The sequence below is a fragment of the Lichenostomus cassidix genome, chromosome 1Aa (genome assembly GCF_008360975.1).
Source record: "Lichenostomus cassidix isolate B80296 chromosome 1Aa, HeHo_3.0, whole genome shotgun sequence".
NCBI classification, from domain to species: Eukaryota; Metazoa; Chordata; class Aves; order Passeriformes; family Meliphagidae; genus Lichenostomus; species Lichenostomus cassidix.
In genome coordinates this window covers 57,384,515-57,412,015 of record NC_139480.1, presented here as the reverse complement: position 1 = coordinate 57,412,015, position 27,501 = coordinate 57,384,515, and the positions used below count along the sequence as shown (strand labels likewise).

At 37.8% G+C, this 27,501-nt stretch overlaps 2 protein-coding genes across 2 annotated transcripts in view; one reads left to right on the top strand and one right to left on the bottom strand.

Annotated features, from left to right (window-relative positions):
• The window catches only part of PIK3C2G (phosphatidylinositol-4-phosphate 3-kinase catalytic subunit type 2 gamma), a 218,246-nt gene extending 212,688 nt beyond the window's left edge, over window positions 1-5,558 (top strand). Inside the window, 1 exon segment of the mRNA XM_085049213.1 lies at window positions 4,583-5,558. Within this exon segment, the coding sequence (XP_084905339.1) occupies window positions 4,583-4,735 (153 nt within the window). The 3' untranslated portion in view covers window positions 4,736-5,558.
• A 2,631-nt stretch (window positions 5,559-8,189) lies between these two features.
• PLCZ1 (phospholipase C zeta 1) overlaps window positions 8,190-27,501 on the bottom strand; it is a 45,600-nt gene continuing 26,288 nt past the window's right edge. The window contains exons 9-13 of the mRNA XM_085049214.1: window positions 26,615-26,731; window positions 16,244-16,416; window positions 13,136-13,268; window positions 11,740-11,889; window positions 8,190-8,353 (exon numbers count right to left, since the gene is read on the bottom strand). Of these exons, the coding sequence (XP_084905340.1) occupies window positions 8,268-8,353; window positions 11,740-11,889; window positions 13,136-13,268; window positions 16,244-16,416; window positions 26,615-26,731 (659 nt within the window). The 3' untranslated portion in view covers window positions 8,190-8,267. The remainder of the gene's footprint in view (window positions 8,354-11,739; window positions 11,890-13,135; window positions 13,269-16,243; window positions 16,417-26,614; window positions 26,732-27,501) is intronic.

Below are 27,501 nucleotides of genomic sequence, written 5' to 3'. Positions count from 1 at the left end.
ACGAACAGGCCCAGCTCACTCAGCTTTTCCTCCCAAGAGAGATGCTCCAGTCCCCTCACCATCTCCATTGCCCTTCACTGGATTCACTCCAGTGGTTCCCTGCTTTTCTTGATCTGGTAAGCCTGGAACTGAGCACAGCACTCCAGATGTGCCTCTCTAGGGCTGGGTAGAGAAGCAGGAACACCTCTCTAAACCTGCTGTCAGTGCTTTTCCTAAAGCATCCCAGGCTACAAGAACACTTTGCTGGCTCATGGACAGCCTGTTGTCTATCAGGACTGCCAGGTCCTTCTCCACAGAGCTGCTTCCCAGCAGGTCACCCCAACCTGCAGTGGTGCAACTTGTTTGATTTACTTTACCCACTCTTGAAATAAAATAACAATACAGCATTTTTAGAGCTGTTGCAATGGGGACAATCAAAAAATGGAATGTATCATAAGCTCAACCACAAATGGGGACAACTCTCTGCTTTGCATCCTTCTCAGAAGTGAAACAGTGTCTTTTATGTCTTTCTTCAGGAAAGCAGTTGGATTTTTCAGTGCTCTGTCTTACACCATAACCACAGTTACACATTAGCCAAATAAGACCAAGCATCATTGCACCATAACCCAGTCAGTTCTGAATGCAGGTTTGCACAATAGCATGAAAAGTATTAATTGAATGGATGCTGTTATTCAATTAACGTTTGAAAATTGGTTGTCACTGTCCTAAATGATAACACAAGAATAAATAGCCAGGTTCTTTTCATGTTAAAATGCCATCAGTTCACAGCGATATATAATTATTTCACACAGCACTGAAGTGCTCATGCCTATGGGGTGAAGGGAAACATTTGTATGGAGAAATATTTATGTAGTATATATATAAAGTAGAAGGCATGGAAAATGTTACCTCTCCAGCCTGTTTCATAGATATGATGAAGCTTAGGTTAGTCAGCAGAGTCTGAGTGCTTATCTCCTAGTTTCCCAGTCCTGGAGTTCTAATATTTCTCTTTTCCCACATCTGTTAATTACAAAAGTTGCCTGCTTACACTGATGACTTCCAGCTTTCTGTAAGAAGGCTCCCTGAGTAGTATTGCTGCTCACAGCTGAGACAAATTTCCCTCCCTACAGTACTGCAGTGGAATAACAAGGAACTAGGCTTTATTTTTTTGTTCTTTCCTTATTTTTTTTCAATCAAAATGGAGTAAGTCTAATTAATCTGTCTAAATAAATTCCATTACATTTGAAAGATATTTAAAGCAAAGAAACATAATACGATTATATCATAACATTCATTGTAAGGTATCCAAAATGGACAACAGATAAGAGCCAGCGAGCAACACTGGAAGACAATTATTTTTCTAATCCTTCTTGGATCAATTTGAATGCAAGGAAATCCAAAATCCTGTCTGCAGTTAGTCAGTAGTCACTGGGAGGAGATTTAATTGTGGCTAACTCCAGTGCCGCTAAAAGAAATTCCATGAAAACTTCAATGTCCTTAATCAAAATTTAGCGCCTTCTTCCCAGATGCTCTGTCTTTTTCACTGGGAAGTGCTAATCACAATGGGTACATATGGTTCCATTGAACTTGGCCATTTCCAACCCAGTCTGTGCTTTAGCAGCTCTGCTTCTCCATATGTGATGTCATTCTGGATGCATTTTCTGTCCAAGGCTGGTAGACTGAGGCAGAAGCCACCTCAGGGAAGAAAAACTACTGAAAATATAAGTCAGCTGTCTCTCAAGTTAGTTACTGTCCAAAACACTTTGTACAGAAATGTACTAGCCTTTTTTCTGAGTTCAGTTTTTTATTAAAGCCAAATAGCTGGAAGGAAGCTGTATATTAATTTCTTTCTTTGTTCCAGACTGAAAAAAATATGAAATGTGCTCCTCTTGAGTATTTTTGATTTTAGTTTTGTACTTCTACTGCTTATGACTGCCTACAGCAAATTTTCAACCTTGCAAAAATGCTTTTTAGGTTTGATTTTTACTCATGTGTGTGAGAGTGAAGGTGTGAAAGTCCAGGAGGGCTGACAATAAAATGAGCTACAGCAAATGTTTTGGAGCTGCTTTTAGCAAGCAACTCCTCTTTTTTCTTTTGTTTCTGTGTTTGTATTTTGGAATGTGTAGCATTCGCAGTGATTAATGTTATATTGCATTAAAAAATGGTGGTAGAGAAGAAGAGGAGGAACAGAAAAAGGGATACAGTGTAAAGAGAAAATGAAAGCAGGGCAGCCCCAGCCAGTCTGATTGAAGGGGAGGAGGGGAACTGCACCAGGAGCCACAGCCGCTCCCTCCAGAACCATGCATCAAAGCTGCCTTGGATTAATTACCAAATCTAGGACCTGTGCCATGGCTACCTAAGGAGAAGCAACTGTCCCTCATTTGTGATTAAAATGTCATTAGGCTCCTGTAGGTCAACAGTGTTTCTCTTTTTGGAGCCTGAAATAGTTAATTCCAGCCCTATGTGTCCCACTGATTTGCTGCATGGCCATGTATAACTCACCTCCATCTGATCTATCTGTGTAAAAGGCAGGCAAATATTCTCTGTGCACAATCATTTCAGGATTTAACTGTTCCCAAATTCTCGCAGGTGGAATTTATTTTATCCATATCCTAATTCAGCCTTCTCCAGACCTTTCTTCTGTCCCTACATCCTGATGATAACGTATACCTTACTCCAGCTGAATTTGCAATGCCATTTTAGAAACAGTTTACTGTTTCTAAACCCACCCTGGACTGCAAAGGTCTGTCATTGCTCAGAGATTAAAGCCTCTTTTCGGCCAAAGATTGGAAGTTGTTTATTACCCCAGTGTGGCTAGCACAGGTCTTCCCCGTGAGAACATTCTTCTGTGTTTTATAAACAAAGATAAAGTTTGGATATTTTGAAACAGTGTCTCGAGATTTGGACAGTTCAGGCCTGGCCAATCAGGCCTACGGGGAGGTTTCTGACTGACCAATTTGGCGACCTCTGAAAAGTCTATATATATTGAAATCAAAATAATAAATTTCTTCTTTCTTGTCACACTGAGAACTCGGGTCTTTTCTCTGCTAGTGGCTCAACAGCGACACCCCAGTTTCTTAGCATTTCAGTTCCTTTCAGTATCTTAGCATTTACAGCTTATACGTATAGATATTGGTGATTTAAAGCAACAGCTGGTACCTTTAATATATTGTCAAAGAAACAAGGCAGCTTTCTTTAGTAACATTAGCATTGCTTCGGTGTTCTAGATTTGTTCTAAATTATATTATGCTTACTGTACCTGTACCTTGTTTTTCAGATTTTCTTCATCATTTCACTTTCATTTTGATGGGGGAAAGAGAAGCTGTGAAATTTGTAATTTGCATACAGTTTGGCAAAATACACACAATAAACATCAAAGCCAAATACCACCACGTGCAACTTGATGATAGCCATTCCAAACTGTTATTTCCAAAGGTTTCTAAATGAAAAAGAAAATGTTAGCCCCCTCTCTCAGTGTCCTGTCTATATATGCTTTCTGTGAGGGCCTCCTCATGCCCTGTCCATTCCATGCTCCCTGTGATATTCCTGCAGTTGCAAGTGGAAGCACAGGGAGGGCTCACCAGTCCAGCCCACAGAGATCCAAGCTACAGGGGCTCAGTCTGACTTTCCTTTTCCTCAGCAGTGCCATAGATACAGTCTGCATTCAGATTCCATGGAAAATCCAAGCTGGCAGTTTCAGTTTCCCATTCTCCTGAAGTGACAGAATGTCCACCACATTTGCTTTTTAAACAGCAGAGACAGATTAAAATTTAAAGCATTTTTTTACACTGCAACTAAAATAGTGAAAACATTTCTAGCCATACAAATTATAGATTAAATGTGGTTCTCTTAACAGAGCTTACCTTTCAGGCCTGCACTATCTGAGAGAATTCCTTCACATTTTATCAGCCTACATGCAGTTCACTCAGCAGTTTTTGATTAAAGCACAGACTGAAGCGTGGGAATCTGAGTGCAGCTTATTCTTGTTAGGCTATGGCTCCAGATTGTTTGAGGTTTTTTTTTAAATTTAGAAAATACACCATTATAATTTCATACTTAATCCCTGTGCATTCTCACAGCATTAAGGTAATTTAAAGGCTATTTTAAAAACTATAGTCCTTGGTAATTTTTAAAGAGATGCTAAACTAGTGTCTCATTTATTTTGAGAAGTAGTAACAGCACTTCTGGAGCATCAGAAACATCTAAATTTAGTAAGTTCCATTTGCTAAACTGGGTCCAATCTTTTCCACTTTTCACAAGGAAAATTATGAATCCTGATTTTTTTTTTCTCTCAAGCACTGTGCAAGACAGGTTTCAAATTTATTTACAAATGGTAATGAGATCTCACAAGCCTAAGCTGGTGATTCTAAGGTAGAATCTCTTTTTATGAACCAGATAAGGTCAAATGTATTTCTGAGGTGAATTCACTAAGTTAAGTGAATTTGGCTCATGGTTAATAGCTTACTATTCTGGATGGAAGTTTAAAGCAATTATCATGAAGTTGGATTAATCATCATCCTGAATGCTGCATTGAAGTGCTTTGCCTGTCAAATAAATTAACAAACTTGTATGTTTTTTTCTGTTTCACTATATATTTTTTCAGATTGTATATGATAAAGTCACAGAGCTCCAAGGCTGTGTACTGAAGCTTGTTGTGAAAAGCAAAGGAATATTCGTGGGAGCTGTTAACATTCAGCTGAGCAGTGTCCAGTTAAATGAAGAAAAGTGGTACCCACTGGGAAACAGTGTAATTTAAATGTTCTCCAAGATGATTGAATTATTTCCCCACTAATGTTTCTTTATCCCATTTCCCATGGTACATTTTGTCTCAGTTGCCCTTGAGAATAGGCTGAGCACATATCTTAACATTTCTAACCATAAGGCTATTGTCTTAAAAGTGCATCTTTTAAATTCTGCCCCAGATTCCTGACACCGTGAGTTTAAGGAATCACATGGCAAGGACTTGTGGCAACATGCAGAAAGTTCTTATGACAACAGTGAAGGGCTTGGTTTCATTAATATTAAATAGTACTGTAAAAATACTGAATTCTGTACACATTATTGTGTGGGGCCTCATTCTTTGCCCATTAATTCCACTGACTATGTTGAAACAATGCTGATAATGGTATAATTTATCATCACTGCATGTGATGAGTTCACTAGAAAACCATGGGATGGTTCCCTGCAGATACATTTTAGATGTCCAGCAAATTTCACGTTAAATCTTATCCAAGCAATATTTTTTTTTAAGAACTTAAAAAGTTTTGATACAATATACCATTCAATCCAGGATATTGATTTGCTAGTAAGCTATGCAATTGTTTCTTTTATTCTGACATCCATGAGACAGATATAATGGGTCATTTGTGAATCCCGAAGAAGGGAGGAGGGAAAAGCTAATATTCATGAATAAATAGAACGTATTGAATGTGAGCTTTCAGTGGGGGATTTATTTAAGATCATGATATTTGTTCAGCAGTCTTTCCTCATTGCATTCGTATGCTGCATAAGGGGTTCAAGTCAATACATGCATTGAATAGAGCTCAGGGCTATAAAATATATGTTTATATATTAAATAATGAACATGAATGGTTCCTTTGAGTTACACAGACTCCAATTATTGGCTCTGTTGTTCAAAGCATTTTGCCCTAATTTGAGGAAGCACTTCAATACATCTTAAACATTTGTCATGTGAGCAGCCACAATGAACTGTCCATTATTGCCAGACTCCTGCACACAGTGGTCTGACCTTGCATATGGACCTTTCCAGGACCAGGGGCACATTTTTAAGGCACAGGAGATGTGTTGATTTGTGATGTTACCTGCTGTAAATTTTAAGTTACCATATACTGGGTAATTCTGACATTTGTCCTATTGGGTGGAAAAGTGGTCAACAGAGGAATAATAATCCCAGAAGTGAAGATAATTGCCTTCTTCTCCCAGAGGATTCTCACAAACCAGTCTTGATAATGTAATGTTGTATAAAGCTCCTGAAGTGGGACTAGGAGTGTTCCTTAGGAAATTAAATAAGCTGGAGTTTTTCTCATCATCAAATCAATGGACTTGATCAGGTTTTATCTGAGAATATTTTCCTTAGTCAATCTGGTGTATTAAGCTCCTCCTCAGTAAGGGGAGATCAGGAGAACTCTGTTTGAATAATAATATTATTAGTCTACTCAGAGCTGTAAAAAACTATAAAATATTTACCACATGCAAAGGATACTGGCTGGCACACAGAATATGATCACTACAAAGATCAGAACACCCAACATTTTATACTGTAGCATCTCCTGGGAAAAGAATCAAGTGCCCTGTCATTCAAGCACAGAAAATGCATTGAGACCAGCTTACAATGTTATCAAATTATCTGACCTTACAGTTCAATATTGATTTTAGATTCTTCTTGGTCTACTGTCTCAGTTTCCTTATTATAACTATAATGAAATTTTCTAAATACTGTTATTTCCTGTGACATTTTCTAACCCTTGTTTACTCATGCCCTGATTTTTCACCTTAGAGCAACATGAAATAACACAACAGTAAAATAGCAATAAATAAAAGGAGCATTACAATACAATATTATCAGAACTATCTGCAAACTTAAGCAGTATTGTTTGATACAAAAGAAAGATACTGTCAGTAAAGCATCCTTTTTTTTTTGAAAAAATCATATTTGAGTAACAAATCTGCCATTAGTTGTGTAACTCTAGTCCTCTGGAAGGTCAACAATACTTCAGTTCTGAAGGAAGATGGGAAAATTGTGTCTTATGGGCAAGATCTAAGCTGATAGCTCTGTTAGGCAAGAAGTTGGTCCTCACAGATCTTCAAACACAATCAACCCTTGTTTTTTCCAAAATTCTTCTAGTTCTCCCCAAAATTTCCTAGTTCCTTAGTTGCCAGTAATATGTATCCTGAGTTCCCTGCTCGTAGAGGAACATGGCTCTTTACAAATCAGTCCATGAATTTTTCATCTTGCTTCAGCAGCAGGAGGTTCAAGACTAAGCTAAGAAAAGGTAAGAAGACTAGTGTATGATTTTTTATGATTTTTAGAGCTGCTTTTGCATCTCAAAACTATTTTTTCAGGTAACAAAATAATACTGGGCATTAAAGAGGAATAGCCCAATCAGAAACTTCTTTTTTTACAAATTTAAGGGGAACGTTGTGTATACAATTTTTCGTGTTCCCTTGAAAAGATATGGTAAGAAATTTTGTTCAATACAAATAAAAATGTCAGTGTTACATGCTTATATAATAAAAATTAGCATGATCTCTCATATATATTGGACTATCATGCTGAGTAAACATAAATTTGAAATTAGCTGCGGCATTAACTGAATTTTAAAAATATCCCAAAAAGTTCAGTATTTATGAATTGTTCCTCAATAATAATGGAATAATAGAATTACAGAATGGCTTCGGTTGGAAGGCACCTTAAATATCATCTCATTCCAACCCTCTGACATGGACAGAGACTTTGTACATTGCCCAGAGCCCCATCCAACTGGCCTAGAACACTTCCAGGGATGGGGAGTCCACAACTTCTCTGGAAATGTGTGCCAGTACCTCACCACCCCCACAGTAAAGAATTTCTTCCTAATACCTAGTTAAACTTACCTTCTTTCATTTTAAAGCCATACACCCTTGTCCCATCACTATGTGCTCTTCTGCTGGAAGGTTCTATAAGCTCTCCCAGGAGCCTTTTCTTCTCTAGGCTGAACAACCCCAATTCTCTCAGCCTTTCCTCATAGCAGAGGTGCTCCACCCCTCTGATCATTTTCATGACCCTCTTCTGGAGTCCCTCCAAAAGATCCACATCTTTCTTGTGTTGGGGGGCCCCTGTGCTGGATGCAGCATTCCAGGTGGTATCTCCTGAGAGCAGACTAGAAGGAGAAAATCACCTCCCTCAAAGCTGCTTTTGATAGCAAATGTCCCCTTTTCCAGTCAGTGGGAACTTCACCAGCCTGCCATAACCTCTCAAATATGATGGATAGAGGCTTAGGACAGCTCCCTCAGGACCTATGGATGTGTTTCATCAGGTTCCATGGACTTGTGCACTTCAAGGTTCCTTAGGTGTTCTCAAACCCAGTCTTCTTCTACAGAAAAACAGCTGTAGGGCCGAGGTCAGTAGCCCTTATTCAAGATACCCTTATACAAAAGTCTCTCTGGCTTCAAAAAATCATTGAGAAAGTGCCACTCTGGGAATCAGACCATTGGACTGTTGCAAACCCAGTAATGCTACTTTATTGAAGCAGGGGGCAATCCCCCGGAGCAATTTCTTCTGCAGAACATCATTGATAGTACCAGATATGAGCAAACAGCGATGCAGATTCCAGCTTGACGCCATCCTTGGACAGCAGCGGAATGTTACGGTAACCTGTAAATATAATGACACGTTATTACGGTAATAACCACAAGCATTATGATGGAGTGTTTTTATGTTCATCTGTGCAAACAAGGCATAATTTAAGATTCTCTAAATAACTCTTTAAAACAAAAAGAAATTATACAGGAACACAATTTGTGCTGTTTTTTTCTCCTTTATGTGTATATATATATATATATATATATAGTATTTCAATTCAGGTGTTTTAGGTTACAGAGTGAAAAACTCCAGTATTTTTCAGGATGTGGTATTTTTTTGAAATGGAAGACATTTAGCCCAGTGATATTTAAACATGGGCACATGGGCAAAGCTTACGTTGTAACATCCAAGGTTATTATGTTCTGCGCACATTGTTTTGATAGCAAATGAAATAACTTGTGAATCAGCAGTGATAGTGCCTTAGGTGTTGCAGCAGCAGTGCATTGTCCAGCTGAGGCAGAAAAAAGTGTAGTGTAAGACCTTTCACCATGACATCTTAAAAAGTTTATTTCATATTAGTAATTCACTTTATCAGAGATAAGACGTGCATCAGAAACTATGTGTTCATATGGTTGTTGAAGCATTTGGAGAAGCTGTAGCTCTCAACTTCAAATGTAATTCACTTACCTGCTTGGAAAACAAAACAATCTCCTCTTCAAAACCCCAACCTGGATTGCTTTATATGACTAAATGTCCATTATTTTATAATAATAAACAATGTCAGTTTTGATTTTAAAATGTTCTGTATCTTATTATGTATATATAACTCCAGGTATTTAAGTAAGGCTCTGTTATGTGTATGTATCTACATTCTGAGCTGCAGTTTTCAAAATCCCTCTTTAAGTCTGTCTGGATGCATGAGTAGTCTTTGTGACCCTCATTTACCTGGGTTTGGAATTTCTTTATTCTTTTATACAGAATCACAGAATCATTTAGAGTGGAAAAGACCTCCAAGATCATCGAGCTAGACTTTGACTGACCATCATCTTGTAAACCAGACCACGGCACTAAGTGCCATATAATGTTGTTTCTTGAACACCTTCAGGGATGGTGATTCCGCCTCCTCTCTGAGCAGCCCTTTCCAATGCTGGACAACACTTCCAGTGACTAAATTCTACCTGATGTCCAACTGAACCTTCCCTGGAGAAGCTTGAGGCCATTTTCTCTTGTCCTGTCATATGATACAAAAGCTCCCCTGGTATCTAAGGTTCAGATTCTGGACAGCAAATACTGAAGCTGGTTTCAGGCAATTTAAATTTGAGGTCAGTTTTTAAGGCATGTGCACAGTATGTGGAAGGCTTGGTTGATTTCCTATCCAAAGACACGCTTAAAAGACTAAGATTAATTTCTGAAGACTTGTGTTCTGGCCCCTACCTACCAAATATTCTACTAAGTGTCCTGAGAGAAGTAAAATTTCTTTTTTTTTATTGAAATTGCTCCAATTTGCATTAAACAATTATTCATGGATCCCATGATAATAGAGGTAATAATGTAATTCCTGCCTTGTATTAGTATACTACATGGCAAATTCATTGGCACTGGGACCCCCCTCCTCTTTGCCTTTAACCACCCAGGAAGAGAATTTTTGTCAATTTCAGCCCCTCTGAATATAGCTACATAATCATTGCATGGAAAATCAGATTCTGCTACAGCTGGGCAGCAAGCATTCCTTCCCAGTGGAGTCTACAAGTAGTTGGGAGGCTGCTGTGGGGAAAGGAAGGCAGTGAGGAGATAGATTTGAATCCTTTCAACAGAAAATGCAGAGGAGGGTGTAAATGGCACAGCTTTGTCCCACTGCCTGTCAAGGAAAAAAAAAATGTACTGCTCACTGCTCAGCTTTTGGAAGCAACTTGCCCTCAGGGACACATGAGGGATATGAATCCAAGGGACTGAGGGACAGTCCTTTAGTACAGATTAAAACAATTGGAGCTCTGAAGACTAAGACTGAAATCCTAGTTCACTCTTCACCATTTTAGGCAGTTCTTCCCTTGTCATCTTATTGTTGTGACTCCCTCTGCAAGAACATTATTTCCCCATTTCACTGTTTACAGAGCTTGGGTACCTAAAGCAAAACCATCATTCCAGACCTAGTTTCAGAGGTCTCAGTGTTAAGCATTGCAATGAATTTTGAAATTATTATCACTTCACCTCTTGGAAGCCTTTTATTTATGCCTCTGGGCATCCTGATGGCAAATCACTTTTTTTGTGGTAAGTGGGGATCGAGGCAATTTGTATGCCTAGACTCATTCCGTAGTATTTTGAATTACTCCACTGAAAATATTTCCGGGAAAATCTACTGCTCTTACTTTTCCATAATATCAATCCCTAATTTGTGACCAAAATTAATCCTATAGAGACATGAAGCCACACTGAAAAATTGTATATAAAAAAAGCTTCAATCAATGATTTTACAAGCATATGTAATTATCAGTGCCTGATACTTAAATTTGTCTCAGACATTGTGAGTTGGAGGGTTGAGTATTCTTTTGCTATCCAGAAGTATACAAATAAAAGGAAAGTAAAAGGTTATCAGTGTAAAAATTTATGTTTTAGAAAAACAACTGAGCCCTAAGAGTAATGTCTTTTTTCTTGTATAACTCCTCAACCTCAACTAAGAATCACAAGCTGCTTTATGACTTTCAAACATGGGGTTGGGGGGGAAAGCCATTTAAAATCCTGTTAAGCTTAATAAAAAAGTCGCAGTGGCTGTTGCCAGCTCCAGTGTTTTGCCTTCCCATCTTTATTCCCTAATAAAAGCTGATTGTTGTGTCAGAAAGAGCTTTGAAAAGCCAGTGTAGTAAACAGCCATTTTACATAAGCCTTTGTCCTTGGCCTATTGACTTCTGTGTCTGCTCTTTATGTGCAGCCTATTCATTATGAAAGGTTCCAGGAACTCTACTGGCATAACAAAAGAAACTCTAGCAAGAAGAATGCCATAAATATTTTGCCTAATTTATATTCCTTGTTCTCCACTCAGAAAAGTTGCCAGCAGGCTACCTGAGGGTTTTTTGCTGGTTTGTTTGGTTTTAATTTGGCTTGTATTGGGTTTTGAGCTTAACTGAGTAGAAAGTGCACAAAACTGTTGCCTTCATAGAAGTTCTGGCTAGTCTCAATTGTAATGAATTAAAATACCATCTGAGCAGTTTTCCTCTAGAATGGAATACTGCAGTGGGAATAATCAACTGTCATTAATATTTTGATTTCAACATCATTGATTTGCATTCAGAGAATGCAATCACTTCAAAAAACAGAGAGTGCCATTTATACATAGAGTTACACAGTCATCCTTTAGAAAATTGGCACGATGCTGTACTCTCTCAATGCTACAGTAAGAATAAAAGCCTGGAATGCTGCAGATTTTCTTGAGCTGTTATAGGTGGCTCACATAAAAGCATTACCTCTATTCAGGCTCATCACAGGTAAAGTGTATTGACCCAGGAATTCATTGTTAACCAGAGAGACCTCATCCTCCACACAGAAGCGTATCATTGCCAGTTCTGGAACTTGGATGTTAAAAGAGAAAGTTTCATTCCATTTAGGGCTCAAAGCTAATGAAAAGATAAAAGAAACAGGATTAAAATGTGATTTCATTTTTTCCTACTCAATAACTGAATTATTGTACCTGCTATCACTAGTCTGAAGTGGTAAACATTCATTCTTTTTCCCTAGATTTCCTAGAATTTCATCATTTAAATAAATGATGAGACTCCACTGACTGTATTGGTACAAAACCCTTAAACAGTTGCTGTCATCCCTTAAAAGAGAGCAAAATGGGACACAGCCAGGTTAAGAACCTCTGCTCAATTTAAATTGTTCTATAGCCATGCCAGCTATGTGCTTTTGCCAAAGTTTCCCCTTCAGTGTTGGAAATAACTAGATTTTGCTAGGAAAACGTTCACTTGATGAGAAATACAAAAAGAGGATGTGGAACAGGAGGGGGTTGCTTTGTCTTGAGCAATGTTCATATAGAGAAAAGAAATTCAGGGGCTGATTTAAAACAGCAGTCATCTATATAAAAGAAAAAGGAAGAATAGAAGACAGACAAGGAGAGATCACAGGGAGCTTGTAATCTGAGACATCAAGAAGATCCATGTGATAAAGATAAGGGAGTGCTCAAAGACAGCTACAAAGAGTACACAGTTCACCTGTGAAGCAATTAAGGGACTACTCCTACTAGAAAATTCAGATGAGACAAGTGATGAAGTTACAGTAATTTATTAAGAAAAAAAGTCTACATTTACCAGTTAGTGTACTGGTTTAGTCTGGGGTAGGATTAATTTGCTTCATGTCAACCCCTGTGGTGCTATGTTTTGGATTTTAACCAAACAGTGCTGATAAAACACCAACGTTTGAGCTGTTGCTGAGCTCTGATAATGCAGTGTCAAGATTTCTGTTTTTCTCATGCTGCAAAGCACACTCCCCAACCCAGTGAGGGGACTGGGAGTGCACAGGAAGTTGGAAGGAGACACCGGTGGGACAGCTGACCCCAGCTGACCAAAGTGATGTTCCATACCATGTGGTGTCATGCTCACAGATGGGGGAAAGGAGGAAGGGAGGATTGTCTTCCCAAGTAACCACAATGCTCAATAAGAAAGTCTTGTTTTCCTGGGAATATCTCTACACCTGTCTGCCCATGGGGAGTGGTGAATGTATTCTTTATTTTGTCATGCTTGTGTGTGCAGCTTTTGCTTTCCCTATTCAACTCAGCCCAAGAGTTGGGATGCAAAGTTGGGGATTTCTTGTAAAATGTTATTGTGATTTTTTCACAGTCAAGACAATCAGAATGGTGCTCACCATTGCTTTTTACAACAGATGATTTCTTCCTTGTTTGATCCTCTGGCACGCCATAGATTTCAATCAGCACCCTAGGGTCAGCTTTGTTGGTCTTTGACAGGCTGCTGGGTGGTAACTGATGACCACTGATCAGCTGGAAAATTAAAGTTGTAATGTATTGAAATAACTGTGACAATGACCTTTACATGATAGCCATATAATAGCCATAACAGAAATAACTGTGTCATAAGAAACTGCTGTAAATATATACCAGCCCTAAACTGTTCTAAAAATACATATTAAACACAATGGAATCAAGAATATGGTGCTTCCCATCTAATTTAATTTTTTTATGACTTTGTCGAAATATAGTTTGGGTTTGGAAGGAACCTTTAAAAGACATCTAGTTCCAACCCCCAGGCGATGGGCAAGGACATTTTCAACTAGATCAGGTCAGTCCAACCTGACCTTGGATGTTTACAGGGATGGGGCACATCAACCTGTGCCAGTGTTTCTCCACCCTGTTTGTGAAAAAACTCTGTGTGTGTGTGTGTATGTGTGTGTGTGTACATGATATCATGCTTTAAACAATGATCTTCAGGCTTAAGTTTTTATTCAATAGCTACACATAAAGATTTTATTTTGCCATTACCATGCAAAAAAATAATTTTGGAGGAATCAGTCTGCAGTGATTTCTGCATTTTCTGCTATCAAGCTCATGAATTCCAATCTGTGTGGAGTGGATCAGCATTAAGACCCACAGTGACATCAGCATTGTGCTACAGGGTGTGTAGCAGACTACCTCACCTGTGCTCCTTCTCTTGCACTGTAACACGTAAAAACGCTTCATTTAGTAAGCACCCTGATGTTTTTCTCCTTAATTTAGTTAGCTACCTGGAAATTTTGTCTCAGACTGCCCTGTAATCTGGCACCCAGCCTAAGAAAGGATTTCTGAGAGTCACAACTTTGTCTGCTTTCTACCTATATTTCAGGACACCTAGGAGAGAATAAATATCTGTACAGTAATCAGCTTTTTAGAAATCAGTGTATAGAATGTATCAAGAGATAGATACAAGCCTGAAAGCCTAGGTGAAAGATATGACTCCCGATCCTGTTCTCAGGACTAATCATCATAAGAGATTCTTATTCCTTTGTCAACCACCAAAAAAATCAAATTCCACATTTTGCTTAGGTATTTTCTGTAACACCTTGCTACAAGAGAAGTCCTAGCCTGAAATATTGAAGAGCAGTGGCTTAGCAAACACTGATGCTTTCTTTCAAGGAAATAGCTACTACCTTCACCAGAAAGCTTTGCAATCACTGATGGGCTGTCCACTAAGACCACTAAGACCCTGGGAGGTTGCTTGCCATGCCCTGAATGCCATGATGAAAATGCAGCCCCAGTGACCCCTGTGTCACACTCCTACCCCATTGCTAGACCCAGTCTACATCTCCCCTGGGGTGGGAAAAGAGGGACCTCCTTTAGGCACACAATGACCCAAATCCATAAATCCAATCAATTTGTGAGACCCAAGGTGATGCAGACATACAGACAGTTGTAAAAATTTTTAGGCTGAGAAGACTCTTTATGAAGCACCTTGAATTTCTCTATTTCTGCTTCAAAGGTTCTATGCTCCTTGTTGACATGGATTGTGGCACATCAGGTTAAGGATAATCAATTCAGTAAAATCAGTCCCCATGTGATTTTTATTCATTCATTCATTCATTCATTCACTCAGAGAGATTTGACCCCTAGATGTTTTATATCTTTCCTTTCTCTTAAGTAATGTCTCCATTCATCTGGTTAGTAACTTTTGCAGCAGAAACTGCTTTTCCTTTGACTGCTGCTCCTGATTCCTTTTGTCTTCAATCACTATTTCCTGGGTTTTGCTGCTGACTATGAATGGTGCTCTCTGTGCCCTTCAGTCTATCAGCCAGCGGGATGCCACTGCTTCTCTGCAGCCTACACTACCCAGCCTGTAATGTCAGTCTAAAGTCCTCAGTCAAAAACACTGCCTTCTTCTTCTCCAGCTTTTTCCAAACTCAGACACTTCCCTTACATTGACAATGACTTTGTCTGCCTCCTGCATTACAGTTGGGGGGTTCTCCTCAGCTTAATTCCAGCTTCATACAAGTTAAGGCTAAAATAACTCATGTATTTGCCTGGCTACTTGAAATAATCCAGTAATGTCTTTTCACAATTGGTATGCTCATTGTCAGGGCACTAAAATGTTCTTGATTGGGTGCATGCATTATGTAAGTATTTTATAATTGTCACTAACTATTGTTTTATCTCCTCTATTTATTACTCTGAAAGAAACAAAATAGCAATTATGCACTAATTGTATGCTAATTAAATAGCATTTATGCAAGTAGTATTCTGTGTAATGAGAAATATTACTTTTCCATTGGGAGATTATAGTTTTCTAATTAGTAAACAATTATAATAAATCTACTTGACCTCAAGAAAGGTGCTTTTCTAACCTTTTATTTGTAAATGACATGTATTTCTAGTATTTTTAGGAAGTAAATCACATTGTAATTTTGGACAAGTAGAAATAATTCAAAGGCTTATTAATTTATCCCTCCTTTCACACATATACATATTATTCTAGGATTATAAATAGTCTTTTTTTATATGCATAAGAAGATAATGAGACTTAAAATAAGCATAAAGCTTCCTATCTTATCTTCTAAAATTTCCATATGTCAATTAACATTATAATAGTACACATGATACTATTGATACCAAAAGAAATAACACCCAAAGTGCACATTTGATTTCTGTGTTTGCAGAGTTCAGTTTTCACAAGCACAATTGGCCGGTGCCTTAGTCAGCTACATTATTTATATTTCTCTAAACAATATCATGAAAGTTCATATACTTTTACAGACTCTTAGAGGCTCTGAACCCATACATATTTTTAGCAAACATAAGTGAACTACAGATGGGAAAGCAGTCAAGCAGCAGTTGATTCTATATGAGAATTTTACCATCTTGTTAATAACATTATTAAAGTTCCCCACAACCAAGAATGGGAATAAGATGAAAAACAAACAATATATAGCAACTACATAGCATTTGCTTTCCCATTTTTAAGGAAAAAAGCAATGCTTCAGTAATCTTACCCTTATTGACAGAGACATTGGATTACTGTATCCTCCCACATTTTGGGGTGTAAATGTTGTATAGCGATCCCTCAAGAATTCAGGTTTCAGCACATAGCCACAACCACCATTGTCCAAGAATTTTCCATCTTGCAATTCCATTTGTGTTCCCGGTGTTTGGAAGTTTAAGGCCACTGTAAAATTACAACAATATTGATTTTAATGAATTAGGTTTGGTAACATTTTATAAAACAAATGGTAAAAAAAAAAGTAAATGGGCTTAAGTTATGTATATCTTTCAATTCATATGTAAAATCCCGTTATTCCTCTTAAATTAAGTAGTGTTCCATAATGAATTATTTGTTCACAAAAGCAGTGCACTATTTAGAACTGCACCACATTTTAAGAATTGCCTTAAAGATGGTTTTTACATTGCTATATGTGTTTTCCCTTTTCCTTCTAAACTAGACCTTGGAGAATATGAGAGATCTTTTTTCCTCCATAAGAACTAAATTCATATCCTAGTTTCTCCACAGCAGCAAGACCCTGCACCTCAAACCTGCTAACAAAGTTCTGGTGCAGAAGTCAAAACCAGAGGATTGTATCTAACCTTAGTTATGATGCAGAATTCATCATAAAAACGTCTCACCCAGAAGATCAAGAAGCTTTAGTTTACAGTGAGAATATTCCGTGCAAATACATATAAGTTTATAGAAGTAGAAGCAATTTTAAAAGTGTTCTTAAATTTATGTGAGCACACACTTGGAGACCAATCCTCCAGTACTGGTGATTATTGTAAGGGTACACCTGACAGATTTTGCTTTTCTTGGCAGTTCAAAACATTTTTGGTTTGCTGCAGCACCAATAATAAAATATCCCACTTCTCATCAACAGGATATTGTAATTCATGAGGTAAAGCCAACATTGAAATAGACCTGTTAATGAAATGGTCCCCTTATTCCAGTACTTTGGAACTTCCTGTCAAATTCAAAATAGAAAATGCAGATATTAAATCAGCAATGAATTATGACATTATGAATCTATGACGTGTTAAACAGGAAAATATGAAAAGTCATTTACTTAAAATGATGGTTTAGTAGGAATTAAAAAAGAAGAATTTAAGCAGTTCAAGTGACTTCTCATAATAATTCAGGAAGAGGACCTTATTACATGTTCTTATGAGCTAATATGAATGTATTGAATGAACCTTTGACACAATTAAAAAATCACGATCTCAAGTGGAAAGCACACAAAATTGTTTTCGCTGAAAAAATTATTTGTTCCTTCACTGCTTTGATGATCCTTTTCAAATGTTCTGTGGCAAATGACACAAATAGGAAGGAAGCAGCTGGTACGATGGACCTGATATTTGCACTACACATGTTTTTGGTGGGGTTACATCTGAAGAGCTCTAGCCTGGTTCCAAAGTCTCAAAACCAATTAATGGCTGGAATACATGAAGGGCTCCCAGAGTGCATAATCTGTTTAATCTGAAAGGAAGCCCATCTGTGCTAGCTAAGACTGCTCTGCATCACGAACCAACATGCAGCAAGTAGGAACTGGAAACCTTGTCTAGAAAAACTCTAAACAAACAACCCCCCCCCAAAAAAAAACCCCAATGACAACAACAACAACAAAACATAACATGCACTCCTACTTTGATTTAAATGCTAATGTACATACAGACATGACTTTATATTAATATACAAAGGAAATCAGTTTTACCTTTGACAAGAAAAATCAAACTTCAGAGTGTTCATATTGCCCATTGCACACCATTGCCTTTTTTTAACAGGATAAGAATTCTCTTGGTATGGTTTTGGCTGTGGTTCACAATTTGCTTTTTATGACTCAACACATCATCCAGAAACAGCCCCAAATTTGGTGCTATATTGTTATAAATGCAGGTATGATTCGTGTCAAAAGAGATACAATGTTTCAAATGTTGGTGCACTGAGTGTAAATTAGCCCTAGAACCCATTAGCACAGAGGACTGCCAGGAGGAATGAGAGACTGAGTCATCCTTATAAGGCATGAAAAATTAAATTAAGATATAGACCACAAGGACTGCATTGGCTATTGTGTAACATAATCATGCGCTAGTATTTTAGCTATTGTTAGATTGTATTGGCTATTTTGTAACACAACCATGTGCTAATATTGCATTGGCTATATGCTGAAATTACATTGGGTATTGTTATGCAACATAACAAAAAAGGAGAAGATGAGCAAAGAAGATCTATGGTCTCTCCCCCCCCAAAAACGACCACCAGAAGGAGCGAAACGACCCCTTAGGAACAGCAAGCGCAGAAGACAGAGCATAGCATGAAAAAGAGGAACTTAAGAGGGTGGAGATACTGGAGAAACGAAACCTGATAATGTATAAAAAGGGGAAGCTTAGACCAAAGTGTGTGTGTCGTTGGTAGAGCGAGACTCTGCGACACACCCAGCGCGCTGCTTGCTTATTGCTTTCCAGCCTTATATTCTAAATTCTTAATTTCTATTAAAATTCTGCTGCTAAATTCTGATTGACCCATTGTCATTTATAACATATATGATGCTTGTCATATTTTAATACACTGAATCAAGCTTTGCAGTGGATGCTACAAGAGCTGCAATCCTGAGGCCCCTAAAAGTCTGACCTACAGATAATCTCAGTTCACAGGTGATTCCTAGGCCACACTTTCAGAATATGTGGGTTTAAAAGTGCAACTGAAATTAGGGACATCAAACAGTCAGCTTCAAATAGCAGCTTCCACATGATGAACCAAATTACATGATTGCACATAATGAGACTATTGCTAAATTTACCAAGCTTTATAGACGACTGAGCAGGAAAATCTGATGGAGCAACAAAAACAAGCAAAGTAAAATACTTCACATTTTTTCATACTATGAAAATTACTTTTGCAATACAAGGCAAGGCCATTGTTATTGTGGGTTCATATCTTCAAACATCAGTACTGTGTTTTCATTTAATTTAATTTGACCTTAGAACAAGTTAAAAACACATGGAACAGTAGTTATAATTTACCTACTGGTTTCTTGGTATTGCAAGTTTTAATGTGATTAAGCAAATGTGAGATTTTGTGTCATATTCTCTGAGAAGCAAACCTCTACTAAAACTGTTTGCCAGGTTCATAGCTGCTTGAGGCCTCCCTGGGCACTGCTTTATGATGTATTGATGCACAGTTTTTCTTTTTAATGAGGTGCAGTTATAGCCTTAACACTTCTTGAGAAATGGCAAGGATCATAAACGAAAACCTATGCCTAGCAGCGTAGGCTTAGCAATATCTTTCTGCAAACAACACCGAATTTCTACCCAGCATTTCGTTTTAGCTTTGCTGAATTCAAAAACAGAATTGTCAATAACATCCTTTGTACTGTTATGAAACAGGATAAATTTAAAGTGTGTACGAAGAGAGATTTAAACTGACAGTTTCTTTTGGAAAGAAGCCCAAATGTGCTTGCAATGAAACCATCTGAGCAGTACATAATATTAATGTATGGTTTTCATGGGGAAGGAAAGGCATCTGAAATTTAGTACTGTGTACATTAACCTTTCTCCTCAGTCCTTTCATTAAGCACCAAATGCTTTTTAATGTTGACACCAAAATCAAAGGAGCGTGGCAAAACATGGTCTTGGGGGACAACCTGAGCGAAGGAATTCTTCAGTATGATTCCTCCTTCTGAAAATGATCTAAGTCTTCCCAGAAGCATGAGGCCAAATCTCTTTCATATAAGAGTGTTTAATATTCACATCATCTTGCAAAGTACCAAAGCTTCCATGGCTGTCCCAGCTGGTCCCAGATGTAAATAACTTCACACAGCAAATGGAATTTAGGACATAGCCTAGCTCCAAAAAGATGAACCAATCCATAACACAAAGAGGAATACTATTTTTGGCCCCAAATCTCTATATCTGAAGCAGTTAACTGAAGTAATTCCCACAACTAATTGCAGAACTAAAGACATTCTAAAAATTGAAATACAGCACCTTCCATAAACACCACCATTCAAGACATTTATAGACTAAAAGCAAAAGCTTTTTAAAACCAAAATGAGCACTGTGACTATGATTTGAAGACAGTTGAGGAAAACTGCACATCTTTTTCTGGTGATCCTGCCTCTCAATTAGTATTCTCGCCGGGACTTTTAAATCGTCATTTTAAAATTTTTTATTCTTTGCTTCCTGGTTTTATTAACTATATTACAACAATAAGGTTAATTGGGAAGGGAAGATTTAAAAGAGAAGATTTAAAAATGGATAAGGACACATCTGTCCCCAATTTTTCTTAAAATGAGTTACTTAATTGCATTTTATGCCATTAAAAATGCATCTCAAAATGTCTGAATTTTATGCCATTTCAAAAAAAATCAACTGCTGTTGTGGTGCATGCCTGCAAGTTCTAGTGCTCAAGAGACCAGCCGCAGGGGGCTGTGACGGCCTGGACTGTTTAGGTCATGGAGACCTGTGGAAACCAACCATGAGCCCCTCCAGTTGAAGAAATTATTTCTAGAGACTTCTCCTTTGTTCCCTCTTGAGTTGTGTATCATTGGTTCATTTGAATTGTGTACCCTCCCCTGTCATGTAACTATTGGTTTGTGTCCCTGTCCCTCTTCCTTCTGACTGTCCCAGTTGATCTGTGCACCAAACCACTCCCCTTTTCCTTCCCCATATAACCCTCTGTCACTGGCTGTTCGGGGCCTGCAGCCTCCGGACTTCCAGCCCTCAGCCCATCCCTGTCTCTCCGTCCCTTCTCGCCGTCCCTGGACCCTCACCCGAAGACCCTCAAATAAATCCCTGGAAGCCTGCAGACTGCGTGTTGTACATTCTTCTGCCCCACCTCGTTTCCGACCCACCTCTGTCCCCCAGGGACTCCGCAGACCGGTCAGTGAGCTTCTCTACCAGGGCACACCCGGCAGGTGCGGCGGCGTGGTGGCTCGCCTTTTCTGTGTGGCTTCGGGGCGTGCCGCCTGAACTCGAAAGCGAGAAGCCACAAACTGCAAAAAGCACTCAGTGCCAATGTTCCTATCTCCATTATTTACCTCACTCATTTGAATCTAAAGAGATATAATAGATCACACTTTTATCAGCCTTGTCATCCTCTCACCTCTTTCCAATTGCCTATGTTCTTGAAGTGGGCCTCTCTCAATGAATGCAACAAAAATCTATGCCTTAGACGTTCAAAATTTGAACTGAATTCCACACAGACTGGGAAATACTATTAAAAACAGGATTGTATCCCAATGTTCCGGTATGTTGCCATTGGTTATGAGATGATCAGTGTGATTTGATTTGAGGACACTGCTTTCATTCCACATTAGCACTTCAAGCTGGGCATGGACTGTCTGTCCTTTCTTCTCACATGCAGGTCACAGCTGCACCCAATCCATGCCCAAATTTACAGAAATATTTCAGAAGTCTGAGGAAGATGGAGAGAGATGATTTACAAGGGCATGACAAGACAAGGGGGAAGGGCTTCAAATTGAGAGAGTAAACCTGTGAATAGGTGAGATACCACCCAAACTTTATGAACAAGGACTTTGGTCTACCTGGGGAAAAAAAAATAGTATACTATGATTGATTCCCTTACAACACAGAGCAGGCTTATATGGATCGTATAATTTTTGGCATAAAAATTCTCACCTTTTTTCTGGAAAAAAATTGGTCAAACTGTATGTATTTTTCCCTCTTGCAGAATGCACATTTTATTGAGCTTAATGATAATTTCTGGCTTTATTTTTCACCTACATATTTTGAAATGGTTGCTTTTATTCTACAGAAACTTAATTTATGACTAGAGCATGAGGGATTCTGCCATAGGAAGAGGGACTGCTCCCCTGAGAACTGAGTAAATGCATAACTGTCTGACATAACATGCTTAGGATGTGCAGTCAGTCCTTTCTGTATTGTCTTTGGGCCAATTTAATACTGTTACTTCTAAAGACACTGTCATTAGAAATGTGAAGAATTCAGTCATACAGTTCATAATTGCTGACATTGTTCCTACTTAATTACAAATAGTTCTACCAGAATAAAAATGTCAGGTGTTGAAGAATCATCCTTTGTCCTAGTACTCCTGCAAGGGGTTTCAAGTAGGGATCTTCTCTTGTGAGGTTCTCATGGGAAAAGTACCTAAACATTCCTGATAAATTATTAAACCAAATCTAAATTGATTTTTGCTAGCTAATTAATGTGTCAGTCTGAAAGATATACTTCAGTGTAAGTCTGAGCATCCTTTGGTTGTCATTTGACCAATTTTGCACCTGAAACTTTTCCAAAATAATTTTTAAGATTTGCTTGACTAGTGATTCTGGGCAGAGCAGTGAATATTATCTGCTTCCCTTTTCTGTTTCAGTCTGAGTCACTGACAGATTTTAGAACAAGATCAGCAAGGACTTCAGAAACAATAGTGTTCCTGCTTTTTTTTTTTTCCCCAATCTTTCTTTAAAATTTATTAGACTTCACATAAATTATTTACTATTCAATTGGTTGTCTGCAGTGAAGGTAGCTGGAAAAACTGATAAAGTGGAATTTCAATGTTCCTTTATTTTTAAGAGAAATTCCAATATGTATTTCACACAGCAAAAACTGCCCAAAAAGAAGCAAGCTACAGAGTAGCCCAAGAGCTTTTTCATAAACCTGGCAGTAGGCACATTTCTGCAGAAGAAGCATGAAACCTTAATTCAAAATAACTCCCAGTCTTTGTAGCCATTCCAAAGAAAAGCTGAGTGCATTTGGGGAGCTTCATATATTGAATCATATTGTCCCACCTAATTTGTAGCTGTCTACACATGCATTAGCTGTACCACTTCACTACTTATGAAGATCAAATCAATGAAGTTCAAGGGACAAGTTAACTGAAAAATTAGTCCTCTAGTGTTCACTTCCTAAGGAGGCATTTTTTGACTATTAAACCCAGTAGAAGACAGTAATACTACAGCTATTGACACAGAATCCAGGCAAGGTCAGATTTGAGTCATTTTGAATTGCAGAGGTGAGGCATACCAAGATTGAAATAAGGTGGTTTCTTTTTCTTTGGTGGCTTCAGAGGTTAAAATCAGAACTAGTTAGAGACCTCTTTATCACTCCTCTTTTTATGCATTATTTTTTACCATATTATTATACAGAAGGTTGAGCCACAAAACAGATGTGACAAAAATGCCAAGCTGCATTTCAGTGTCACGGGCCAAAACAAAACCTACAGTAAAAGAAAAAAAACCCATCATACAAGCAGTAGAATTTTCACAGTAGCACATAAATTTTTATGAGTACTCCAAAAAGCCCAAAAGGGGTCTTCTAAAACAAAATTCTGTACTTGCCACACCATGGCTTTCTCCCATAGCTTATGACATGTTTTGGTCATTCCTGTAGAATGCTTTGATACATGGATAACATTTCCTACTATGTGGAAATGCCATATTCAAAAGGATATTTAAGTCCTTCTATTTTCATTTTAACTGAGGCTTTCTTTTTCTTTGGGTTTTTTTCTGTTTTTCTCAGCCGACATAAAACAACTGATATCAGTTGATTTGAATAACTGTCCTGAATTTTCTTTCTCTGCATAAATCTTTACATTTAATTTTATTTACTAAATAAAAAAGAGATAGGGATACAGCAAACCAGTGCTTTCCAGTGCCTCACTGCAGTTGTATGCAGAAGGCATACTAATTTTCACAGACTATAAAACGTGGGTTTTTTTCTCCTTATGACCTCTTTGTTCACAAAACCTCCTGTTCTTACGAGACTCAGTTTTCAGAGAATGGACACAGAGTGCACAGTGATATCCAAAATGCATTTTGTGGAAATTCTCTACTTTTTACTGAGGTTTTTAACTTGCCTTCCTCTGGAAATTAGGTTTACACAATTACATGTCTTGTCCTCAACCCCAACAAATCCTGAGCCTGTTGGACTGCTTCACCCTGCTTTAACTGAGTGTCAAGTTAAAATGTTCCAAGCAATTTAGAGAAAAATGTTGGCTAGGTGCAGAAGAGAGCACTGTTTTGGGTCGATCACTAAGGGAAGTGAAGGAATAACTCAATTCTCATAATAACATGATGCAGAGGCCTGGCAGGGAGTATCATATTTAGGTTTGAACAAAACCTAATATTTTTTTTTGCCCAGCCAGAAAGGTTATGAATGTTAAAGTAACTTAGTGGTAAGTTTGTAGGTGTGGGGAGGAAAGGGAGTTAAGGGAAATAGGTGTCACAGAAGAAATCTGAGAGTCCTTAGAAGAGTTTTAGGGAAGTGATAGAAGGGATCTGGAGGGATTATTTCTGTGCATGGAGTGTAAAGTGCAATGGCAGGAAGATAAAAATGGCGTGTGGACCATACAGACATGGGATAGACATAAAAATTCAAAAATCTGTGTTAAATCAGTTGAAGGACATCAGCAGAAGAGTCACTGAGATTCACTCACTTTGGGAGTTGCATTGTGAAGAGCAGCTGTATTTCTGCCAAACGTTCATCTAAAGCAGATTAGGGAGTTAAGAATAGATCTAACATGGCTTGGAAATTATGTATGTGGAGAATTGTTTTGAATCGGCCTATTCCCATGTGAAAAATTGGGGGTTTTCAAAGTGAAGATGCAAATGAAGTGATCAAGAGGGCAGATCTAACCACTTCCTGCATATTTTTAATTCTTCCAGGAAGGGGCCTGAAGCCCCTATGCACCAAAAGTCATATGTTTTGCATACTAATGTTTAGAATGACTTCTCATTAAAGTATACTCTGAGTAAACAGTGAATATAGTAATTTTGAAACACTTTGGTCCCGTCTGTGATCTAACAAATAGATATTCTTTGCAGAGATAAGTGTGGAAATTTACAGGCTAGAAAGAAAACCAGTGACGTAAAGTATGATAAGACTGAAAGATTAATTCAATTTTAAATTAACGACCTCTGGCTAGTGCTTCCTCTAAGCATGGAACACACTTACTAGTTTTTAATGGAAATATATAGTATATAAAAATGACAGCATACAGAGAGTGCAGCACCCCAGGTAAATAATCCAGACATCACACGAAGTGTGGATGAACCACAAGGACAGAATATAATCCATTATAACCCATTTCACACAGTATGGTACTGAGGAAATACTTGGATAGCCCACCAAGTCCAAATCTGTACTGCAAATAAACATTTATAAGGACTCAGAAACAAGTAAAATTTATACTAAATTGTAATTTTTTTAATCCTCCTGCAGTTACATAAAACTCTACCCTAATATAACAGTCAGGATGGAGAAGGTTACTTGTCACAGAAGATATATGGGGAGCTGTGAAAGGAAAAAAGTGGAAAAGGAAGACTGGAACAAGGGTGACATGAGCTCTAGGGCCCTACAGGCGGAGTGAAATCTGTGCCTGTCCTTGAATGAGTATGTATTTTAACATAACAAGGTGAGTCCATACCTTTCACCTCTGAAAATTGGGAGCCTATGGCAAAGTGCCCTGCTCACCCCACAGTCTCCCTCAGGTGGCCTTGCCAAAGACTCAGAAAAAAAGACAGAATATATATGTGGGTACAAAAAATATTCTCCTCTACTTTACCTAGGGCTGAAGATAATGTAGCAGGCAGACATGAAAAATATTCTGTAACTGAGAATCTTTTAAACTGAAGAACAAGCAGATGAAGGTAAGATTGTCTCTAAAGCCATTGACAAGGACAAAATGCTTACAGGTGAGAGGTTTTTCAAAGCCTGCTGGGTGCAGAATTCATGCTTATTTTTAACAAATTCATATTACTAACTTTAAATGAAGAGAAGCAAAAGTTATTGTTATTTTGTTGCTCAGGAAACAAATATGTTGTGTATTGGAAATTAAGATGCTAAATGTATGTTGCATCTATATAGGGACTGGAAGCTCCCAGCAGCTCCCAGCTGTACCTGGGTGTTGTGCTGACCAGAAATGTTTGAGTGCTTCCTTGCATAGCGTATCATATTCTGGGAATTCTTGGCACTACTATCAATTGTTGTGTTCACATCTCCTGCACCTGTACTTCTCAAGTCACAGAGAACCATTGAAAAGCCACAGATCCTTCAGAAGAGACTTCCATTGCTGTGTAATGGATGTTTAAAAATGCTGAATTGTTATTAGTATTTTTCTTAGTATCCAATTAAAAAAGGTAGTTTAAAGAAATTAATAAAATAAAATAAAATAAATCTGATATTTGGGATAAAATACAGCTATTTAACACAAAGTGATATTTATGATTACTAGGTGTGAGAAATTGATGGTATATGTGAACTGAAGGAAAAGTTTCTGTAACAAAAAATTAAAACAATGCTGCTGGGGAAAAATTTGTAACCTACAAACACCAAAACATTAAAAGAAGCAAAAAACTCTTTATCTGTAAAGCCTGGAATGTAATAGTCTCTGCAAACATACATACCCATTTGACACCCCACATTCCAGAACTCTTGAGGATTATAATTTGAAGAGCTCATTCTTGTTCCCTTGGGGTAAATTCTTGTAATAAATCTTGTAGTATGTGCAATAAACTGTTTAGCTGAAAAAGAGAAGGATGAAGGCTTGGTAAGAAAACCTTTATTATTTAAGGGCTCCTATTTGAATAAATAATAATAAAAATACAATAATCTGATCCAGCAGTTTTTTGACACAATATCATACATTACTATATGGACGCTGAGATACGGGACTATAAGATATTAAAATCCTCTAAAATCCTATTTAAAATCCTATTTAAAAACCCTAATATTTCACATATATTTGAATCTGACAGTATTTCTAGATATAGTGCAGATTTTAGTAAAAAATTCATTAACCAAAAATCATTCCTTCTCTGAAATATTCTGTTTCTTCACATCTTTGCTAAGTAAACACAGTATTTTTACACTAAAACCCTCTGTGTTCTCATGGGAAACTAAGACATAAAACAGGAAGCTGCTCAAAGAGCCCCTTCATTCTATACTAGCTCAAAATGAACGAAAAGTTATCCCTAGATGATCTTGGCTTGTTGGGAGGTTTAAATAAAATGACTAAATAATATTAATACTAGGGAACAGCACATTTTTAACGGCCTCTTAAATAGTTCCTTTACAAGCCTGAGAAGATGTTAACTATTCATGTACATTGCTTTTCCTTCTGCTGGCAGTGTTCCCTCCCTTCTCATATGTAGGCATAAACTACACAGATGTTGGAAACTCCAGTTCACTTCTATCTACGAGATTTCTTTTTAGTAATTAAACAAAAATCTACATTTCCAGGGTCATCTCTCTGTTCTTTCCCCTCCTCTTCTTGTCTCATTTTTTGTTTGTT